This window comes from Cibotium barometz, chromosome 59 (assembly GCF_041138505.1).
Source record: "Cibotium barometz isolate CiBa-2024 chromosome 59, ASM4113850v1, whole genome shotgun sequence".
Taxonomy (NCBI): domain Eukaryota; kingdom Viridiplantae; phylum Streptophyta; class Polypodiopsida; order Cyatheales; family Cibotiaceae; genus Cibotium; species Cibotium barometz.
The window spans coordinates 2,473,694-2,490,213 of NC_141104.1; the positions used below are offsets into that span (position 1 = coordinate 2,473,694).

The 16,520-nt window shown below is 44.6% G+C and overlaps 1 protein-coding gene across 2 annotated transcripts in view; it reads right to left on the reverse strand.

Moving 5' to 3' along the window:
- LOC147605377 (Transducin/WD40 repeat-like superfamily protein) overlaps positions 1-16,520 on the reverse strand; it is a 75,158-nt gene that overhangs the window by 3,388 nt on the left and 55,250 nt on the right. For both annotated transcript variants that reach the window (XR_015265153.1, XM_086793335.1), the window contains exons 3-8: positions 1,974-2,091; positions 1,652-1,753; positions 1,418-1,577; positions 1,209-1,317; positions 1,001-1,103; positions 747-897 (exon numbers count right to left, since the gene is read on the reverse strand). Coding sequence is in view for 1 of the 2 variants with exons in the window: in XM_086793335.1 (XP_086649461.1) it covers positions 747-897; positions 1,001-1,103; positions 1,209-1,317; positions 1,418-1,577; positions 1,652-1,753; positions 1,974-2,091 (743 nt within the window). In the remaining variant the exon portion in view is untranslated. The remainder of the gene's footprint in view (positions 1-746; positions 898-1,000; positions 1,104-1,208; positions 1,318-1,417; positions 1,578-1,651; positions 1,754-1,973; positions 2,092-16,520) is intronic.

The window sequence follows — 16,520 nt, forward strand, 5'->3', positions numbered from 1 at the left end:
AAGAACAGTTATCTCAAAGTTGAAATCATCAAACATGAATTTCAGCCTACCATTCAAGTCTTTATTAAGTCCACATTAGACCTACTTACTTCGGGAACAAAAGAGTATAATGAGATCTCAGCATACCATTCAAGTCTTGGATCAAACCAGACAACTGACATTGAGCACAAACATTCGTGGGTCAATTTCCTCTTGGCTAATAGCCCACTTGCAAAGAGTATAAGTTAGTGCATGCTATTTTACTTATCCTGAACCCCCTGCATCAGACTACTTTTAAAATTATCATTATGATAAATAAGAAGTGATCATCATTTGCAAGAGCAGCTTCAGGTGTTAAGCCAAACAAAATATTTATATTTATATGAATAAGATAAAGAACAGTTATCTCAAAGCTGAAAACACCAAACATGAATTTCAGCCTACCATTCAAGTCTTTAAAAAGTCCACATTAGACCTACTTACTTCGGGCACAAATAAGTATAATGAGATCGTCAGCATACCACTGAAGTCTTGGATCAAACCAGACAACTGACTTTGAGCACAAAGAAATATATTGAGATCCTCAGCCTAGCATATTTAGCCCACACTTAAAATTTATACCACTAGCTAAGCATCAAATAGTTTCAACTTTCATCTTGAAAAAAGGCACTCCACAATGCAGCTTTCAGCAGCGCATTTATATCAGAAAGCTTCAGCAGCATTCACTATCACAAAGAGCAACTTGCCTGTTGATCAACAAAACTAACCTGAAGCCAACCACATGCCAGAAGGATCAATAGCAATGGTAAGCACAGGACCAGTGTGACCATGAAACTCGAGATAACAAGTCATTGGAAAGGGTTGTAAGTCCCTAGGCTTGGGAAGCTTTGGAATCAATGAGTCAGGGTCGATATTTATCTGTACCATCAACAGCAAAACAGGTCGAATAGACCCAACAATTGGTTGTTACTTGATCCAGAAAACAAGGAAAACTTCTTGTGAACGAGAACATAATACCCACACGCTTCTTCCGAGTGCGAGGACATAAGTAAAGGTCTAGACAGCGCTCGAACAGTTCCTTGATAAACTCAGAATATGCAGGCACCTGTCTCAAAGATTCAAACCTGGACAAAGAAGATCCTTTCAATAGGAACATTAAACTGCAGTAACCTAAGTGAACTTACGAGGATATAACCCATCTTTAGAGACAATCTTTCAAAAGAATGTACCCTTTAGGGATGAACTTGGGTCGATCTTCTTCATACATAAGTGCATAAGAGTTCACCTCTTCTTGAGTAGGGATGTATTCTACTGGAGGATTGTATGATTCTTCATGCCCTGTAACATGCAAAATGTTGTTCTCTTTCCTTTCTGATATGTAAATATACTCCAAAACAGAACCTGTAAAGTATGCCCTAAAATTTTCACTCTTGCTAACCTGGCAGCTTAGGTTTTGGTGCAGGTATATATGTTAGGCCATTGGCAGTTTTTTCTGCAGTCTTTAGATCATCCCCCCACAGAAGGTAGTGCTTGGGCTTTTCCTTGGGCTTATCCAGCTTAATCCACCCTTTCCTGATTGCTCGCACTAGTTTTACTACCTGAATGGACCCAGTTAAGAAAGAATGATAATGTCCAATGAGGACACTAGATTGTTTATGAACCTACTGCTAACCTTTTTGGCTTCCCATTTAGAGGGGATGAAGCGCCGTTTGGGCTCGGGAGCACTTGATAGAGGGTGTCCCTTATCTTCCCAATTAAACCAATCAACATAAGGCTGCAGTTCAAAAGCTCAATAAAGTGTTAGGAATGTGCACAAATATCTTCAGCAATTCAGCTAAAAGAATTTGAGATTTCAAATGAGTTCCAGTGTCAAGGAGCATCTTTGAGTCTTCTAATGTGCCCTCTTTTCAAGGGGTGGGGGGTGGGGGGTGGGGGGGTGGTTTGTGGTGGTGGGGGGGAGAGAAGAAATTCTGTAAGCACCACAAAGATAATACCTCATAAGGATTGACTTCAGCATGAGGAAGTCTCCCATCACGTAACCTTCTGATTAGGTCAATCTCATCTTTTGTTAGTTCCACCTCCTCATCATTATACTCATCATAGATTTTCCGCCTGCATATACAATATCACAAAGATAAATTTTACTACTGTTGCAAGATGCTTAGGTTAGGCTGAATACTAATTAAATCACTTGATTAAAACTTCTACTCTCAGAAATCTCGGGCTGTGAACAGAGCAAGTAAACCTTCTCTAATCCTCTCCTAGCTGGTAAAGGAAGCTCCCATAGGAACCCCTATATTGATTCTATTATGATGCTATCTGGGATGATTTGGCTGCTCTTTATGACCAGTCTTCTCTCCCTTGGCTAGTTGCTTCGAAAAGACCTGTAGCAGACATGTAGAGAGGACAGACCCAAAAGTAGAAGGCCTGCTTTATTTGTGTTATGCATGTTATTTGTAAGCTGACAGAGATGTGCATGGACGGCCACTTGCAGGCCGAGACCCCCCCCTCCTCTAATCCCGTAATCCGGTAAACCCACCATAAAGGTGGAGGGATAGACGGGGCCTAGGGCTATTTCTAGCCCTTGTACTAGGGTCTTAGACCTTATTACTTTGCTTATGGAATATACCCATTACACGTGGCAGCTAGAGGAGGATCGATTGCCAACACCCCCCCATCGACTGACTCAGCTCCACGCTCATACTACAACAGCAGTGCAACTTCGACGAGATGGCTTAGCTCATAGGATTGCAGATGCTTGGGCTCAGAGGCGATGAATGCTTGGCTTGGCTCCACAACTTGGCTCAGAGGCACATGGGCTTGGCTTGGCCGCCCTACACAGCTTGACGACTGGGCAAGTGCTTGATGGTGATGATGACAGAGAGCGAGGTAGATGTCAAAGTCACGCAGCAACAGCACACACCACCCTAGGACACTTAGCAACGTCGGTGGCTGGGCTCCCATCTCGTAGCCGTTGCTCCTCCCCAAAAACCCGACCGGAGGAGATATCTATGACAAGGTGCCACCACACCCTACATATGGCTCTTCGACTTCCCATGCTCTTGCATATGGGATAATCCACCACTACTTCTAGTCATGCGATAACCCGAGAGTAGCTATGAGAATTGCCACCTCCAACACCCTCCTTCAATTTGAGCACCTCGATCAAACAAAGGTTAGGAACGCCTAGGACCACACAGGCCGAGCTCTGATACCATGTCAAAGTCACGCAACAGCAGCACGCACACCACCCTAGGGCACTAAGCAACCTCGATGGCTGGGCTCCCATCTCCTAGCCGTTGCTCCCCCCCAAAAAACCCGGCCGGAGGAGATATCTATAACAAGGTGCCACCACACCCTATATATGGCTCTTCGATTTCCCATGCTCTTGCATATGGGATAATCCACCTCAACTTCTAGTCATGGGATAACCCGAGAGTAGCTACGAGAATTGCCACCTCCAACACCCTCCTTCAATTCGAGCGCCTCGATCAAACAGAGGTTAGGACCACCCAAGACCACAGGCTGAGCTCTGATACCATGTCAAAGTCACGCAGCAGCAGCACGCACACCACCCTAGGGCACCTGAGCAATGTCAGTCGCTAAGCTCCCATCTCCTAGCTGTTGCTCCCCCCCAAAAACCGGGCCGAAGGAGATATCTATGACAAGGTGCCATGTCACATGCACTCTGCACTGTAGTGCATGGTGACAAACTGGCTCATCATCATCAATGCAACATTGTACAGTATTAGTTCCATTCAGGATGATATTTGTCGTACGCCGTGACCCCATTGTAATCCTCAGTCCAGGATAAGTCAGGCACGAGCTACGTAGGTCATTCTCAGCCATAGTAAGTCAGTCAGTCAGTCTAAGTCCCTTAACCCACTTAAAGAGACGCATTCATGCATATACGGTCAGTAGAAACCTTAGGGTTTGCATTGGAAAGCATCTTGCATATTGCACATCATTCATGCATAGCATCTAGACCATTGCAGGAACCCCAGATACCATCCAGTATTTATCAAGATATTTACTAGGATTTTTATGGTATTTTTCCCAGCATTTTCAGCATTTTATACACATTTATGTATTATTTATTGGACATGGGCAGTCGGCCAGCTCAGTAGCTAGCCGACTGGCTCATATGGTCCATATAAATAGAGCCTTTGCATATTCATTCATTCAATCATATTCAGCCAAGGAGCATTCAGGCGCTTAGCATCTTCAGCACAAGGAGCAAAGCAATTGCAGTTTTCAACCTCCTCATCTCAGCGTTTTCCTCCTACAGCAGTAGGCGCCTCAACACATAAGCATTCAGCCATCTTGTATCAGTAAAAGGTAGCAGTTCAACATTCAACCTTCAGTCCACCTTGCATTTTCTGCGTCCGTACAATTTTCAACATTCATCTCATCATCATTTTGCTCCAGCCACTTGGTGAAGGTAAAGCATTCATATTCATTTACAGCATTCACACTCAGTCTAGAACAGTCCCAAACAGCCCCTCTCTCAGCCCTAGCTTTGCATGCCTCCCTCATTCCATTGGGAAGAGTGCATAGGCTCGAGATTGGACATCTTTGGTGTTTCTACAGCAGTGTACAGTTCAGCCCAACACTTGGTCTTCAGAGGTCTTGCGTTTGGCTTATTGTCAGTCACACCGTCAGTCTCTTTAAAGATAACAAAGCAAATACTGTCTCGATTACGGATAGGGGACCCTTCAGTGGGTAATTCGGGACCCCATACGGTGTACAGTTCTCATCTCTCTCTCTCATGTCGCTTTAAAGTTTGAAGTCATTAAAGTGGATTGCTAAACTCGCGAAACTCGGGATGCAGAAGACGGTGTGAGCATTTGTGTGACTTCGAGCTTTGGTACTACTGACATAGCAAGCTCGAAGGGAGTGGACCTTTGGAGGGTGGATTCTCATGGTTGGTCGGTGTCAGCAAAACCCAAGGGATGGCAACCCGAGGGTCGGATAACACTTGGGGCATACCAAGGAACACTCTCAGGAAAACAATTCCAAGGGTAGTGGAGAAAGGATGCCATGATCAACCTCGAGAAGGAGACCATTGTAGTGTTCAGGGACATGGCATGAGGGCAAGGGAGCAAAGTGGAACAGATGCACAAATCTCGACACCAAATTGGCAGTTGAATCAGAGACATGGCAAGGTTTTCAATGAAAAGGTTGCCAAGAAGGAAGGATGACAAGTTTGGGAGTCCATGAAGAGACAAAGGGATAATGACAAGTCATCCAAGGTAAAAAGTTGGAATCCCATCATCAAGTTTAGCAGGAAGGGATGTCATGTGCACACATAGACATGGCTAACCTCCAAGCTAATCCCTGTTTTGGACAACAAATAAACAATATGTTTAGGAAACTAGCAAGGCTCAGAGATATGCAAGAGAATCCCTAACTGATCAGGACAACAGTCAACCATGTGGACAAGAGCATGTAGATGAAGTCCTGACATCACTACTTATGTCACATCACACACAAATATCTAGATATTATTTGATAACCTGTACCAATGCTGTAACACCCAAAAAATTGGGGGAAATGCCCCAATGCCAAGTGAATGTTCCTATATCACCAAAATACCTACAAATGTCTATAATAGACTTGCAAATACTGTCAATTTCTGCAAAATCTCCAAATTTCTAGTGCATTGATGCACCAAATCTGATGAAATCAATGCCAATGTGTGCCAATGTTGCAATTTCAAGCTCAATGGTGAAAAGCCCCAAATTAATGCAGCCAATTAGCTAATTTTTAGCAATTTCTGAATTTTTGAAAAAAATTGCAAAAATAATAGTAAAACACTAGTTGCAGCCGGCACAGCTTTCGAGGAGAACACGGCAGCTTTAGTCGAGCTTCAACAAGTCTGGCAGCTTCAATCAGCACACAGCAGCAGCTGAACAGCTTCAGTCGGCACACAGCAAATGCGCACAGCAACGGCGGGCAACAGTGAATGGCAACGCTAGCTCTGAAACGGTGATTGTGAAGGACAGGAGGTGTAGGTCGTTGGTGGCACACAGCAACAGGTTCTTCTTGATGGCGCTGACGAACACAAGAAGAGGTGTGCGCTTGCGTGCGATAGGCTGATGCAAGGAAACCCCAGGCGATGAGCAACATGCTCTGGTACCAATGTTGGGTAGGAGGGCAGCTAGCCTACACACACACACACAGCTCGAACAGAAAACGTGAGGGAGAGCGTGCTACTGGAAACGTACTCGATAATGTTGTATTGAAAGTACAAAAATGAAAGTACTAAAAGCCAGGGCTAAGTGCCCAACACACAAGAGTGTGTTCACCCGGGAAAAGACGTGTGTCCGCAGGGAAAAAAATGCCCGTGAGTAAGCTGGGTTCACACCTGAACTAGCCGGGAGTGGCCAAGTGGACATGAGCAACAGATGCTATAGGAGGCTGTAGCAACATTCCAATGCTCGATATATGCTCTCAATTTTGAAAAATGTTCGGGGATTTAAGATTAATGGTTTGATTAAGCAAGATTTGCATGAAAAAATAAAATTTCCAAATTTTACTTCCTGATTTTTTGCAGGAGAACTTCAGATGGTGGATTCTTGAAAAGCCCCAAATTTTACTTTGTACCTTCTGTCTACTGGTCGATTTTTGTTCTGGAGGCTCCCCCCTTTTTTTTTGTTCATTCATGTGCTAGGCTGCTGCAAATGCTGAGTGTCAAGCATGTACAGGCAGGTAGCTGATGCTGAGGCGCTTATGGGCAGCGCAGGCGGGCAGAACTGAAGCGGCATTGCGAACAGCTGCAGTCAATGTATGGTGGCACCGGGCAGCTATGGCAGGCAGCTCAGAGGTTGTGTGGGAGGTCAGCGTTGAGAACACAGATGGGCAGCGCTCACTGAAAAGAGAGTTGCAGTTGGCGTAGACATTAGGGAACCCACTAATCTGGGCTAATCTTGGGTTATGGGACCCTGAAGAGCACTAGGCTGATTTACATGGGATAGGGTGTTAATTAGTGTTATTCCATAGTTATAGTTATTTATAGGTCAACAATGGCTATATAAGCGCGATGAGCCTATTGAGTGGACTATTGCATTTTATCGTACAGTCAAATGACACAAGCCTGTGGCTAGGCTTGGGATACTGTCCACTCCGAGCCTTAGCCCTCTGATCGCAGGTGGTTTGCCGATACATACCTACGGTTGGATAGTGAGTTAGCTTGCACAACCCCTAATCATCTGTATCGTGTTTAGAAATTAGCAGAACTATGGACGTGACATGCTTATATAAAAACTAACAATTAACACATCACTAAACACGATCAAGAAGACTTCCGCTATGCCGCATGTGGAATATTTATTTCCTTGTGTTGATGAACTCTAGCCTTTCACCCAAACGGAATAGTAGCAAGCCTTTTGTCACTTCCCATGGTTGTCTGCGAAACTCGTCCCCCTCATGAGGTACGTAAAATACGGTACGTTACGAAACTATGCAAGCGAAACTAATGCAAAACTGTTTTTTTTTAATGGCCGTTTTTTTAAGAGTCTTTTTTGTGCCATTTTTTTTTCTGCCTGTTTTGTTTTATTGTTTTTATAGCTGTTTGGGCAATGGAGACTTTCTATCTTGCCACCTTCTCTCGACTTTGTATCTCTAAATGTGTACAAATATCTATTTTTCAAGTGTTTTTTAAAGTGGACCGTACCTCTATCGAACTTATTTTTCTGAAATAAAAAGTCCTATACCGGCACTGTTTTTTCGTACCTTCGTCTCGTTTCGTACCTGACAACTATGTCACTTCCAATGGTCTTGTCGAAACAACTTGACTACTCTCAAGGTTGTGGAAGAATATTCTTTGCTCTATTGAAGTGGAGTGCTATTTGCCGCTATAACTATGCTCATGCTCATGCTTAGTTTGTTTACAAGAATCAACCAACTTTTCTATAATGCATCACCAACTTTGGGCACTCCTTGGAAATACTCCTTGCCAAAGTGCTACACATACTAGAGAAAAACTATGGGGTCCAAACTGGAAGCGTTCACTTGCTCCCTACTAAGAGTACATACGTACACAAGCACCCCTCCTCTGTATGGCCCATAGAGGTGTAGAAAGAAAGATAAATTAACGTCTACAAAAGACCCAAAGAGCCTATGAGACTGTGTATAGTACAGTGATACCATGGGCATACAATGCCATGGAAAAACTTAAAAAAAACATGAAAACTGAAAACTGAAACATGACTCTATAAGCCTCCTGATGCAGATGTGGCTATGGTGAGGGCACGTCATGTCGTCACGCAGAATCTCATGGGTCTGTCTCTGTGTGGTGGAGATCCTCTTAGCATCAGGTATGTAACAGAACGAGAGAGAGAAAAAAAGAAAGAAAGATAGATAGATATATTAACGTCTACGAGAGGCCAAAGTCGGCCTATGAGACAAAAAATAATACAACTGTGTTCTTCCGGTCATCGGAAGAAAAGGAAAAGAAAGAAAAGAAAAAGTGTGCATGTGTCTGGATACAACTGTGAATCATCATGGATCGGTGGAGCCCATATACAAACAATATAAAGGGGGGGTGGGGATGTGGATGGAGTGCTAAGGCAAGATGCATCTCTATATGCTGAAGGGGTAGTACAAGCATGCTATGCAGATCTATATCTAACTCCATCCAGTGCCATAAGAGGGGTATAAGATGTCATACATCGCCGATGCTGAGGCTGTGAGTGGCATGAACATGTACCCTGAGTCTGAATGAAAGCGAGCTAGCCTCTCCTGTGTCTCCATCTGGTGTCTCATCCGGATAGCTGCTATCTCTCGGTGACGGAGTCAGGGTGCTCTGTGTCCACTCTGTCTAGGTCTCCTCCTGGCTCTCGATTCCTCTGCTCTCTGTGCGGTCACCCCACGTGGTACATCAGCTGGCACTGGCATAGCTCTCTGGAAGAAATTTGTGAGCTGGGACTGTCTCCCACCCCTAGTGGGAGCGGGTGTATGGAGGAATCTCTCTCGAGAACTATGAAGCTCTAGTAGTAGTCTGCCAAGCTGTCGCTGGTCCGAGGCCTCCATCAACTGATGTAGTGAAGAGTGCTCCTCAAACAATCCTGCATAACTGTCTCTGACCCCCTAGTGGGCTCTACATCTACATACAAAGTGATCCTCAGTCTCCACCTCCTCGCGGCACAATCTGCATATCCGCTCGGCTCTGGGAACCCGTGCCGCTCTCCCAGCCTCTATCTCTAGCTGATGTGATGAGACTCGTAGCTGTCCAATAGCAACGCGAGAGCTGTGTGGCATGTATACATCCATATACCGTGGTCGCTGTATAAACCCATCCCCTGAGATGCTCATAAAGTGGTCTCCGTAACACAGCATCTTCGGTGGTAGTGGGCTCTCTGGCGCTGTCCATGTCTCCTGTATGTAGCGTTGCCATATGTCCTGTCTCATCACTCTGTTCCTCTCATTGAGAGGAACAGAGAGGTAACCCCTTGGAGCAGACTGATCATACTGAAAAGGTGGCAACCACTCAATGTCTATCCCATGATGTGAGAACCACTGTAGCATCTGTGCATACCAAGATCCAGTGTGTCCAGCCTCGGCCAGCTGTCTGGATGCCTCAAAAGCTCAGCGGGATAATCTCTCCGTGGGCATCTCCCTAATCCTGTATATAAAGGAGATCGTCTGGAACAATGCCTCCACTGCCATAGGTGGTGCAGCAAACTCAGCTCGAACAATGTGGTGCGGGACGGATGGTTTGCTGCGTATCATCCTCAAGAGCATCAAGATCTGTGGTCTCTCCAGCTGTACCCATGTGGAGGCTGCAACCCTTGGTGCCCAAACCACTGCTGCATATATCAAGGCTGGTGTCACTAATGTATCAAAGAGCCACCCCTTCGTGCGGAAGAAGGTGTACAATGTGTCCATGGAATATCATCATGAAAAAAAAAAAAAAAACATAACAAAAAAGAACTAACACTAATCCCTGGGTAAATGTAGATATGTATGGATTCGTCATCCTCATCATGGAGGATCACCATCCTCATCATCGTGGATACAAAGCGGGTGTAGAGGATACACGGGTGTGACTGTGGAGAGGTAGCTATACATCAATGTGTGGTAGGGGTCCATAAAGGCTTGGGCTGCTCGAGATAAAGGGAAGAATCGACAAAAGAAAGAGAAAGGGGATTCTGACAAGAGCTCCAAGGACAACGACAAAGACTGTCACCAGCCTGGACATTTCCCAGTCTGAAAGGGGTTTAGTGGACTCCAGGGTGTTTAAATATTTGGAAAGTACAAGCTTTGGGAATGGGGGATTATCCTAGAATACAAAGGACCACACTCCTAAAATTTAGGAGAGTTGCTATTTTTGGCCCGACTCCGATGGAAATTCTGTTCGCGTCATTACATCTAGAATTGAGCAGATACCAAGAGTTGGCAAAGTGCCTATGACAGAATGTCTACCAGTTGGGATATTTTTAGAGGTAAAGATTATGGAAGAACCTATCTCTTAGATTGGGACATGTGGCAAGAAAGTGGACCAAAGTGAGACAAGTGGCCTGACACTTGTTAGAAAAAGGATCAAAGTGAGACAAGTGGCCTCACACTTGTCACTTCAGCTATTGTGTGGCTCTCCACTTGTCATCGTAACCTTCTCTTGCCATTTTAGCTCATGGGAGGCCCAAATCTATAAATTGGAGCCCTCTCTCTTTATTAATGGAGGCTCTCTTGCTGCACACTAGCCTCTACCACCGTTACAGGCTGCCCTAATGATGGCTACTCTCTTTCTCTCTCTTGAAGGCTGCCCATGAAGAATACCGGCTGTTGGGGACTGTTTTGGAGGCTTCCATCGCGAAGAAATACTGAAGGCAAGGGTATTTAATCATTTATTATGATTTCTAGCCATTGTACTTGTTGCACCAACATTTGTACTTGTTGTACCTGCTGTACCAGCCATCGTACCGACTGTACCGGCCTCTGTACCTGCTGTACCAACCACTGTACTTGCTGTACCAGCCATTGTACTTGTTGTACCTGCTGTACCGGTTGAATGGAGAGTTGTACTTGCTGTACCAGCTCTATTGCATGAAGACCCGTGGTTTTTGGGGAAGAATCAGTACCCACACGGAGGTATATGGATTATATTGTTGGCTCGGCATTTCTACAGCCTATGTTCCGGCTTGGTAGCCTTGTGTTGGGCTGTGTTATGGCATTTGTATAGGGATAATCCGGCATCTCCCGTGGGGAGAGTAAGGTCCTCAAAGCTTGTACATGATATTATTCTCCTTGGGTAATAAAATACTCCAAGGAGGGGGTCGGCCCATTCCGGCCTCTATGCGGTGCCACTCGTGCAAGCTCCATTTGCACCATTTGTGGATGTTTTGTCCAGCTTTATGTTTTATGCAAAGTGATGATGGATATGTGTTAAGGCTGTGGCCATGTTTAAATGTTTTAATATGCATTGATGGTATCAACAAGTATGTCAAAGGCCCTAGTCCCCCGGGCACCCGCCGCCGCGAGTTTCATTGGTATCAGAGCATAGGCTTTCTTGGAAGCCGAGGCTTCCTTCTATCAATAAGGAAGAGAAAAGATCTCAAGTGGGGACCACACTTACCATCATTGTTGTTAAGCATGGCCAAGCGCTTCATAGCTTATGAAGCAAGAGCATGAGCAGTAGACAGCTTGTTGATCTAAGGATTTATGAATTCACAAAATTTATCTTGGAAGTATGGAGTTGGCTTTATGTCCACATGTTCACCACTCTTTCCATATGGATATTGTGGATTATATTATCAAGCTTACAGGCAAGCTATATGGAGATATATCTCAGGATATCTTAAGGATATGGTGACGAGATATTTCTTTTGGCTTCATGACCAACCTGGCAAAGAAAAGCTAAGTATACTTTGAGTTTGCAAAGTTGGTGCTTTGGCTATTTACTATGAAGTGTTTTTGATGTTCACTAACCCTTGTATAGCTATGCAAGGAGAAAGGTGGTGTTGTTTGCCTTGAGATGGTTTCAGGGAAACATTGTTTATGGCTCCCTTTAATGGGATGAATTCTTTTCATGGCTCCCTTTATTGGGATGGATTATATCTATGGAGATTTCTTCCTTGGACGAGATTTATATAGATATTGGGCTTCACAAGCAATTTCTATGGACGAATCTGTTCGAGTTCATAGAGAAGAAATCTTTGGATATCTCAGGGATATGACCACCTCTACTCCAAGGTGTGTGGTTAGCACGGAGTATGTGGTAAGAGTTATGGTATACAAGGATTATGGTATACAGGTCTATGGATTCCTGGACTTCTTTTCTAGGGATTTGGATCCATCCTCAGGTTTATGGATTATTCTTTTTGGCTCCCTTTTACTGGGATGGATTATTCTTTTTGGCTCCCTTTATTTGGGATGCATTGGACTTATGGAACTCATGATTCACATACCCTGTGTAGTGTTCTCTTGTCCTACGTGCTCTCTTGAAGATTGTTTCTACCATGTGAGGGTGGAACAATAGAGAGCAGATGGAAGGGAACATGGGCACTTCAAAGTGTAGTGACAAGCACAACATACCCTGTGTAGTGTTCTCTTGTCCTACGTGCTCTCTTGAAGATTGTTTCTACCATGTGGGTGGAACAATAGAGAGCAGATGGAAGGGAACATGGGCACTTGAGAGGGTAGTGTGAGTTGGTGGCCGAAATGCCTATAAACTATGTGTAGCAGAAATGCGTATGGAACACCAGGATATCTATGCCTGCGAGTGATTGTTTTCAGGACTCCTTGTTTAGCCGCCCTGTGTAGTATTTCTCTTGTCCTAAAGTGCTCTTCAAGATGTTGCTACCTTGCTTGGTAGAACATAGAGCCAATGGTAGAGAATATGGGCACTGAAGTCGGGCCGGGCGTCAAGGCAGCTCCTTGGTGATCTACATCGACATACCATTGTTTTCTAAATGCTGAATTTCATATGCATTGGCATGGAGGATTTGGCAATGGATGCCCGTGAAGCTATGTATTGAATTTCTCCAATAGTCATACAATTTACTCAAGGGAGGGGTCGGCCGTTCCGGCTCATTGTGTGTCTCTTGTAAGCCCACCTCTCATCCAAGGTGTGTGGTCAGAGTACCAACACGGAGTGCAAGTGGTAAAGTGGACATGACGGGACTTATGTCTATGCCAAGGGTCATGTGGACTGATGTCTTGTTGGCAAGAGACTTATTTTGTCTCGCCCATTTACTTGGGACATGGATTATGATATCTGGACTTATGGGACTGTTTTGTGTCGCCCATTTACTTGGGACATGGATTATGATATCTGGACTTATGGGACTGTTTTGTCTCGCCCATTTATCTTGGGACATGATTATGATATCTGGACTTATGGGACTGTTTCTGTCTCGCCCATTTACTTGAAACATGGATTATGATATCTGGACTTATGGGACTGTTTTGTCTCGCCCATTTATCTTGGGACATGATTATGATATCTGGACTTATGGGACTGTTTCTGTCTCGCCCATTTATCTTGGGACATGATTTTGATATTGGTATTATGGAGACTTATTTAGTCTCGTCCATTTCTTTGGGACATGGATTCTTCAGTTATATTGGATTTTTGAGACTGTCTCATCTCGCCCAATCGATGGGACAAGCTTAAAGTTGCGGACAACTTTTAAGAAGCTGGGGAGGATGTCACCAGCCTGGACATTTCCCAGTCTGAAAGGGGTTTAGTGGACTCCAGGGTGTTTAAATATTTGGAAAGTACAAGCTTTGGAAATGGGGGATTATCCTAGAATACAAAGGACCACACTCCTAAAATTTAGGAGAGTTGCTATTTTTGGCCCGACTCCGATGGAAATTCTGTTCGCGTCATTACATCTGGAATTGAGCAGATACCAAGAGTTGGCAAAGTGCCTATGACAGAATGTCTACCAGTTGGGATATTTTTAGAAGGACCTATCTCTTAGATTGGGACATGTGGCAAGAAAGTGGACCAAAGTGAGACAAGTGGCCTGACACTTGTTAGAAAAAGGATCAAAGTGAGACAAGTGGCCTCACACTTGTCACTTCAGCTATTGTGTGGCTCTCCACTTGTCATCGTAACCTTCTCTTGCCATTTTAGCTCATGGGAGGCCCAAATCTCTAAATTGGAGCCCTCTCTCTTTATTAATGGAGGCTCTCTTGCTGCACACTAGCCTCTACCACCGTTACAGGCTGCCCTAATGATGGCTACTCTCTTTCTCTCTCTTGAAGGCTGCCCATGAAGAATACCGGCTGTTGGGGACTGTTTTGGAGGCTTCCATCGCGAAGAAATACTGAAGGCAAGGGTATTTAATCATTTATTATGATTTCTAGCCATTGTACTTGTTGCACCAGCATTTGTACTTGTTGTACCTGCTGTACCAGCCATCGTACCGGCTGTACCGGCCTTTGTACCTACTGTACCAACCACTGTACTTGTTGTACCAGCCACTGTACCTGCTGTACCTGCTGTACCGGCTGAATGGAGAGTTGTACTTGCTGTACCAGCTCTATTGCATGAAGACCCGTGGTTTTTGGGGAAGAATCAGTACCCACACGGAGGTATATGGATTATATTGTTGGCTCGGCATTTCTACAGCCTATGTTCCGGCTTGGTAGCCTTGTGTTGGGCTGTGTTATGGCATTTGTATAGGGATAATCCGGCATCTCCCGTGGGGAGAGTAAGGCCCTCAAAGCTTGTACATGATATTATTCTCCTTGGGTAATAAAATACTCCAAGGAAGGGGTCGGCCCATTCCGGCCTCTATGCGGTGTCACTCGTGCAAGCTCCATTTGCACCATTTGTGGATGTTTTGTCCAGCTTTATGTTTTATGCAAAGTGATGATTCTAGATCTTGGATTGTGGATAGCGGTGCTACAGCTCACATGACACCTCATCGGGATTGGTTAGAGTATTTTACTGCCAGGGCAGGCACTATCACCTTGGGTGATTCTTCTTCTATACCAGTGCATGGAAGTGGCACCATTCCCATCTTCTGCTCCTCTGACGACAAGAGGTACTTCTCTAACCATTGACGTTCTTTACATTCTGGATTTAGCATTTAACCTTTTGTCAGTGAGTGCTCTTATAGCTCAAGGTGCGGAGGTGATCTTCTCTCGTCACGAGATTACCATTCGTGATAAGGAGACTGGTAACATCTTGGCTCAGAGAGTCCAAAATAGTGGCTTACATATGAGGCTTTCCATGGTGAGAATCCCTCTGTTGTTCATTTGCAGGTATTTGGTTGTATGGCGTATGTGCATGTGCCCAAGGAGCATCGCTCCATGTTGGACTTGAAGTCTCAACGTATGACTTTTCTTGGATATTGTTTTGTGTCCAAGGCATATCGTCTTTATGATCAGCAGGCCGGTAAAGTTTGTTGGACATGTCATCTCGAGCTCTTACTCCATTTTATGCCCCTTTTTATCCAGATATTTATCTGACGTCATTAGGGATTTTTTCCATATGTGTGATCTCCATTTGCTTCCACTTCATATTCACATATTCTCACATGATATCAGAGATCTTGTGCTTCCACAGATCAACAAGGAGAGTTTTCAGCCTGCATTTTTTTTTCTCCTCTACTCCCTTGGTGGCTGCGCTTTGGAGATCTACTTCGAGCACAAATCAGCGTTTTTCTGGTACTAATTTGGGGCTGTTTTTTGCCTCTTGGACAGCACTTCTTTGCTGCCTTTTTTCTCCTACAGCAATATCTCGCTGTGTTTTCCTCTATATCAGCCTTTTCTGGCTTTTTTTCTCCGAACCCTCTCTCTCTACAGCTGAACGCAATCTACGCGTACCTTGGACTAGTGGTAGCACTGTGCACTTGTTCCATTAACCTCTCCCTCCCTTACTTCATCGCCCATTGGGTCGGCTCCCATCTTCACCCATGTGCCTTGATCTCTGGTAGGAGTACAGTTCTACATCTTTCTTTCACCTCACTTAGCGTCTAGGGAGGAGTGGGCAACCCACGAGTACCTACTTGTAGCCTTTCCCCTATAAATTCAAGAGGAGGATTCCATGGCTTCTACACCGATTATCATCTCTTCATCCATTCCTCAACTTCCCAAGGAATCCATGTTAGATGGAACCAATTATCTTGATTGGGCACTACAAATGAAGACTCTCCTTCGATATCATCAGCTATGGGGTATTGTTTTTGGTACAGATGCCTCTCCCGATGCCACTTCTCCTCAAGCTGAGATTAATGCCTGGGCTGACAAAGATGCAAGGGCTCACGCCTTTATCTTCTTCAACATCAAACCCTCTATTGCTCGTCAATTTGATGACAACGATGAGGAAACTGCAGAAGAATTGTGGGATACCATCCAGAGGAGGTATCACCGTGAGAACTCTGCTCAGAAGGTAGCTTTGGAGAATCAGCTCTCCAACCTGAAGATTGCCGATACTGCTAATATCATGGATTCTATTACGGAGTTCATAACCATTCAGAAGCAATTGGTCTCTTTGGGGAGCAAAGCTACCAAGATGAGGACTTTGTCAATCGACTTGCCCAAGACTTTCTCTTCTTTTTGTGATGTTCCCAAGCTCTCCAGCAATC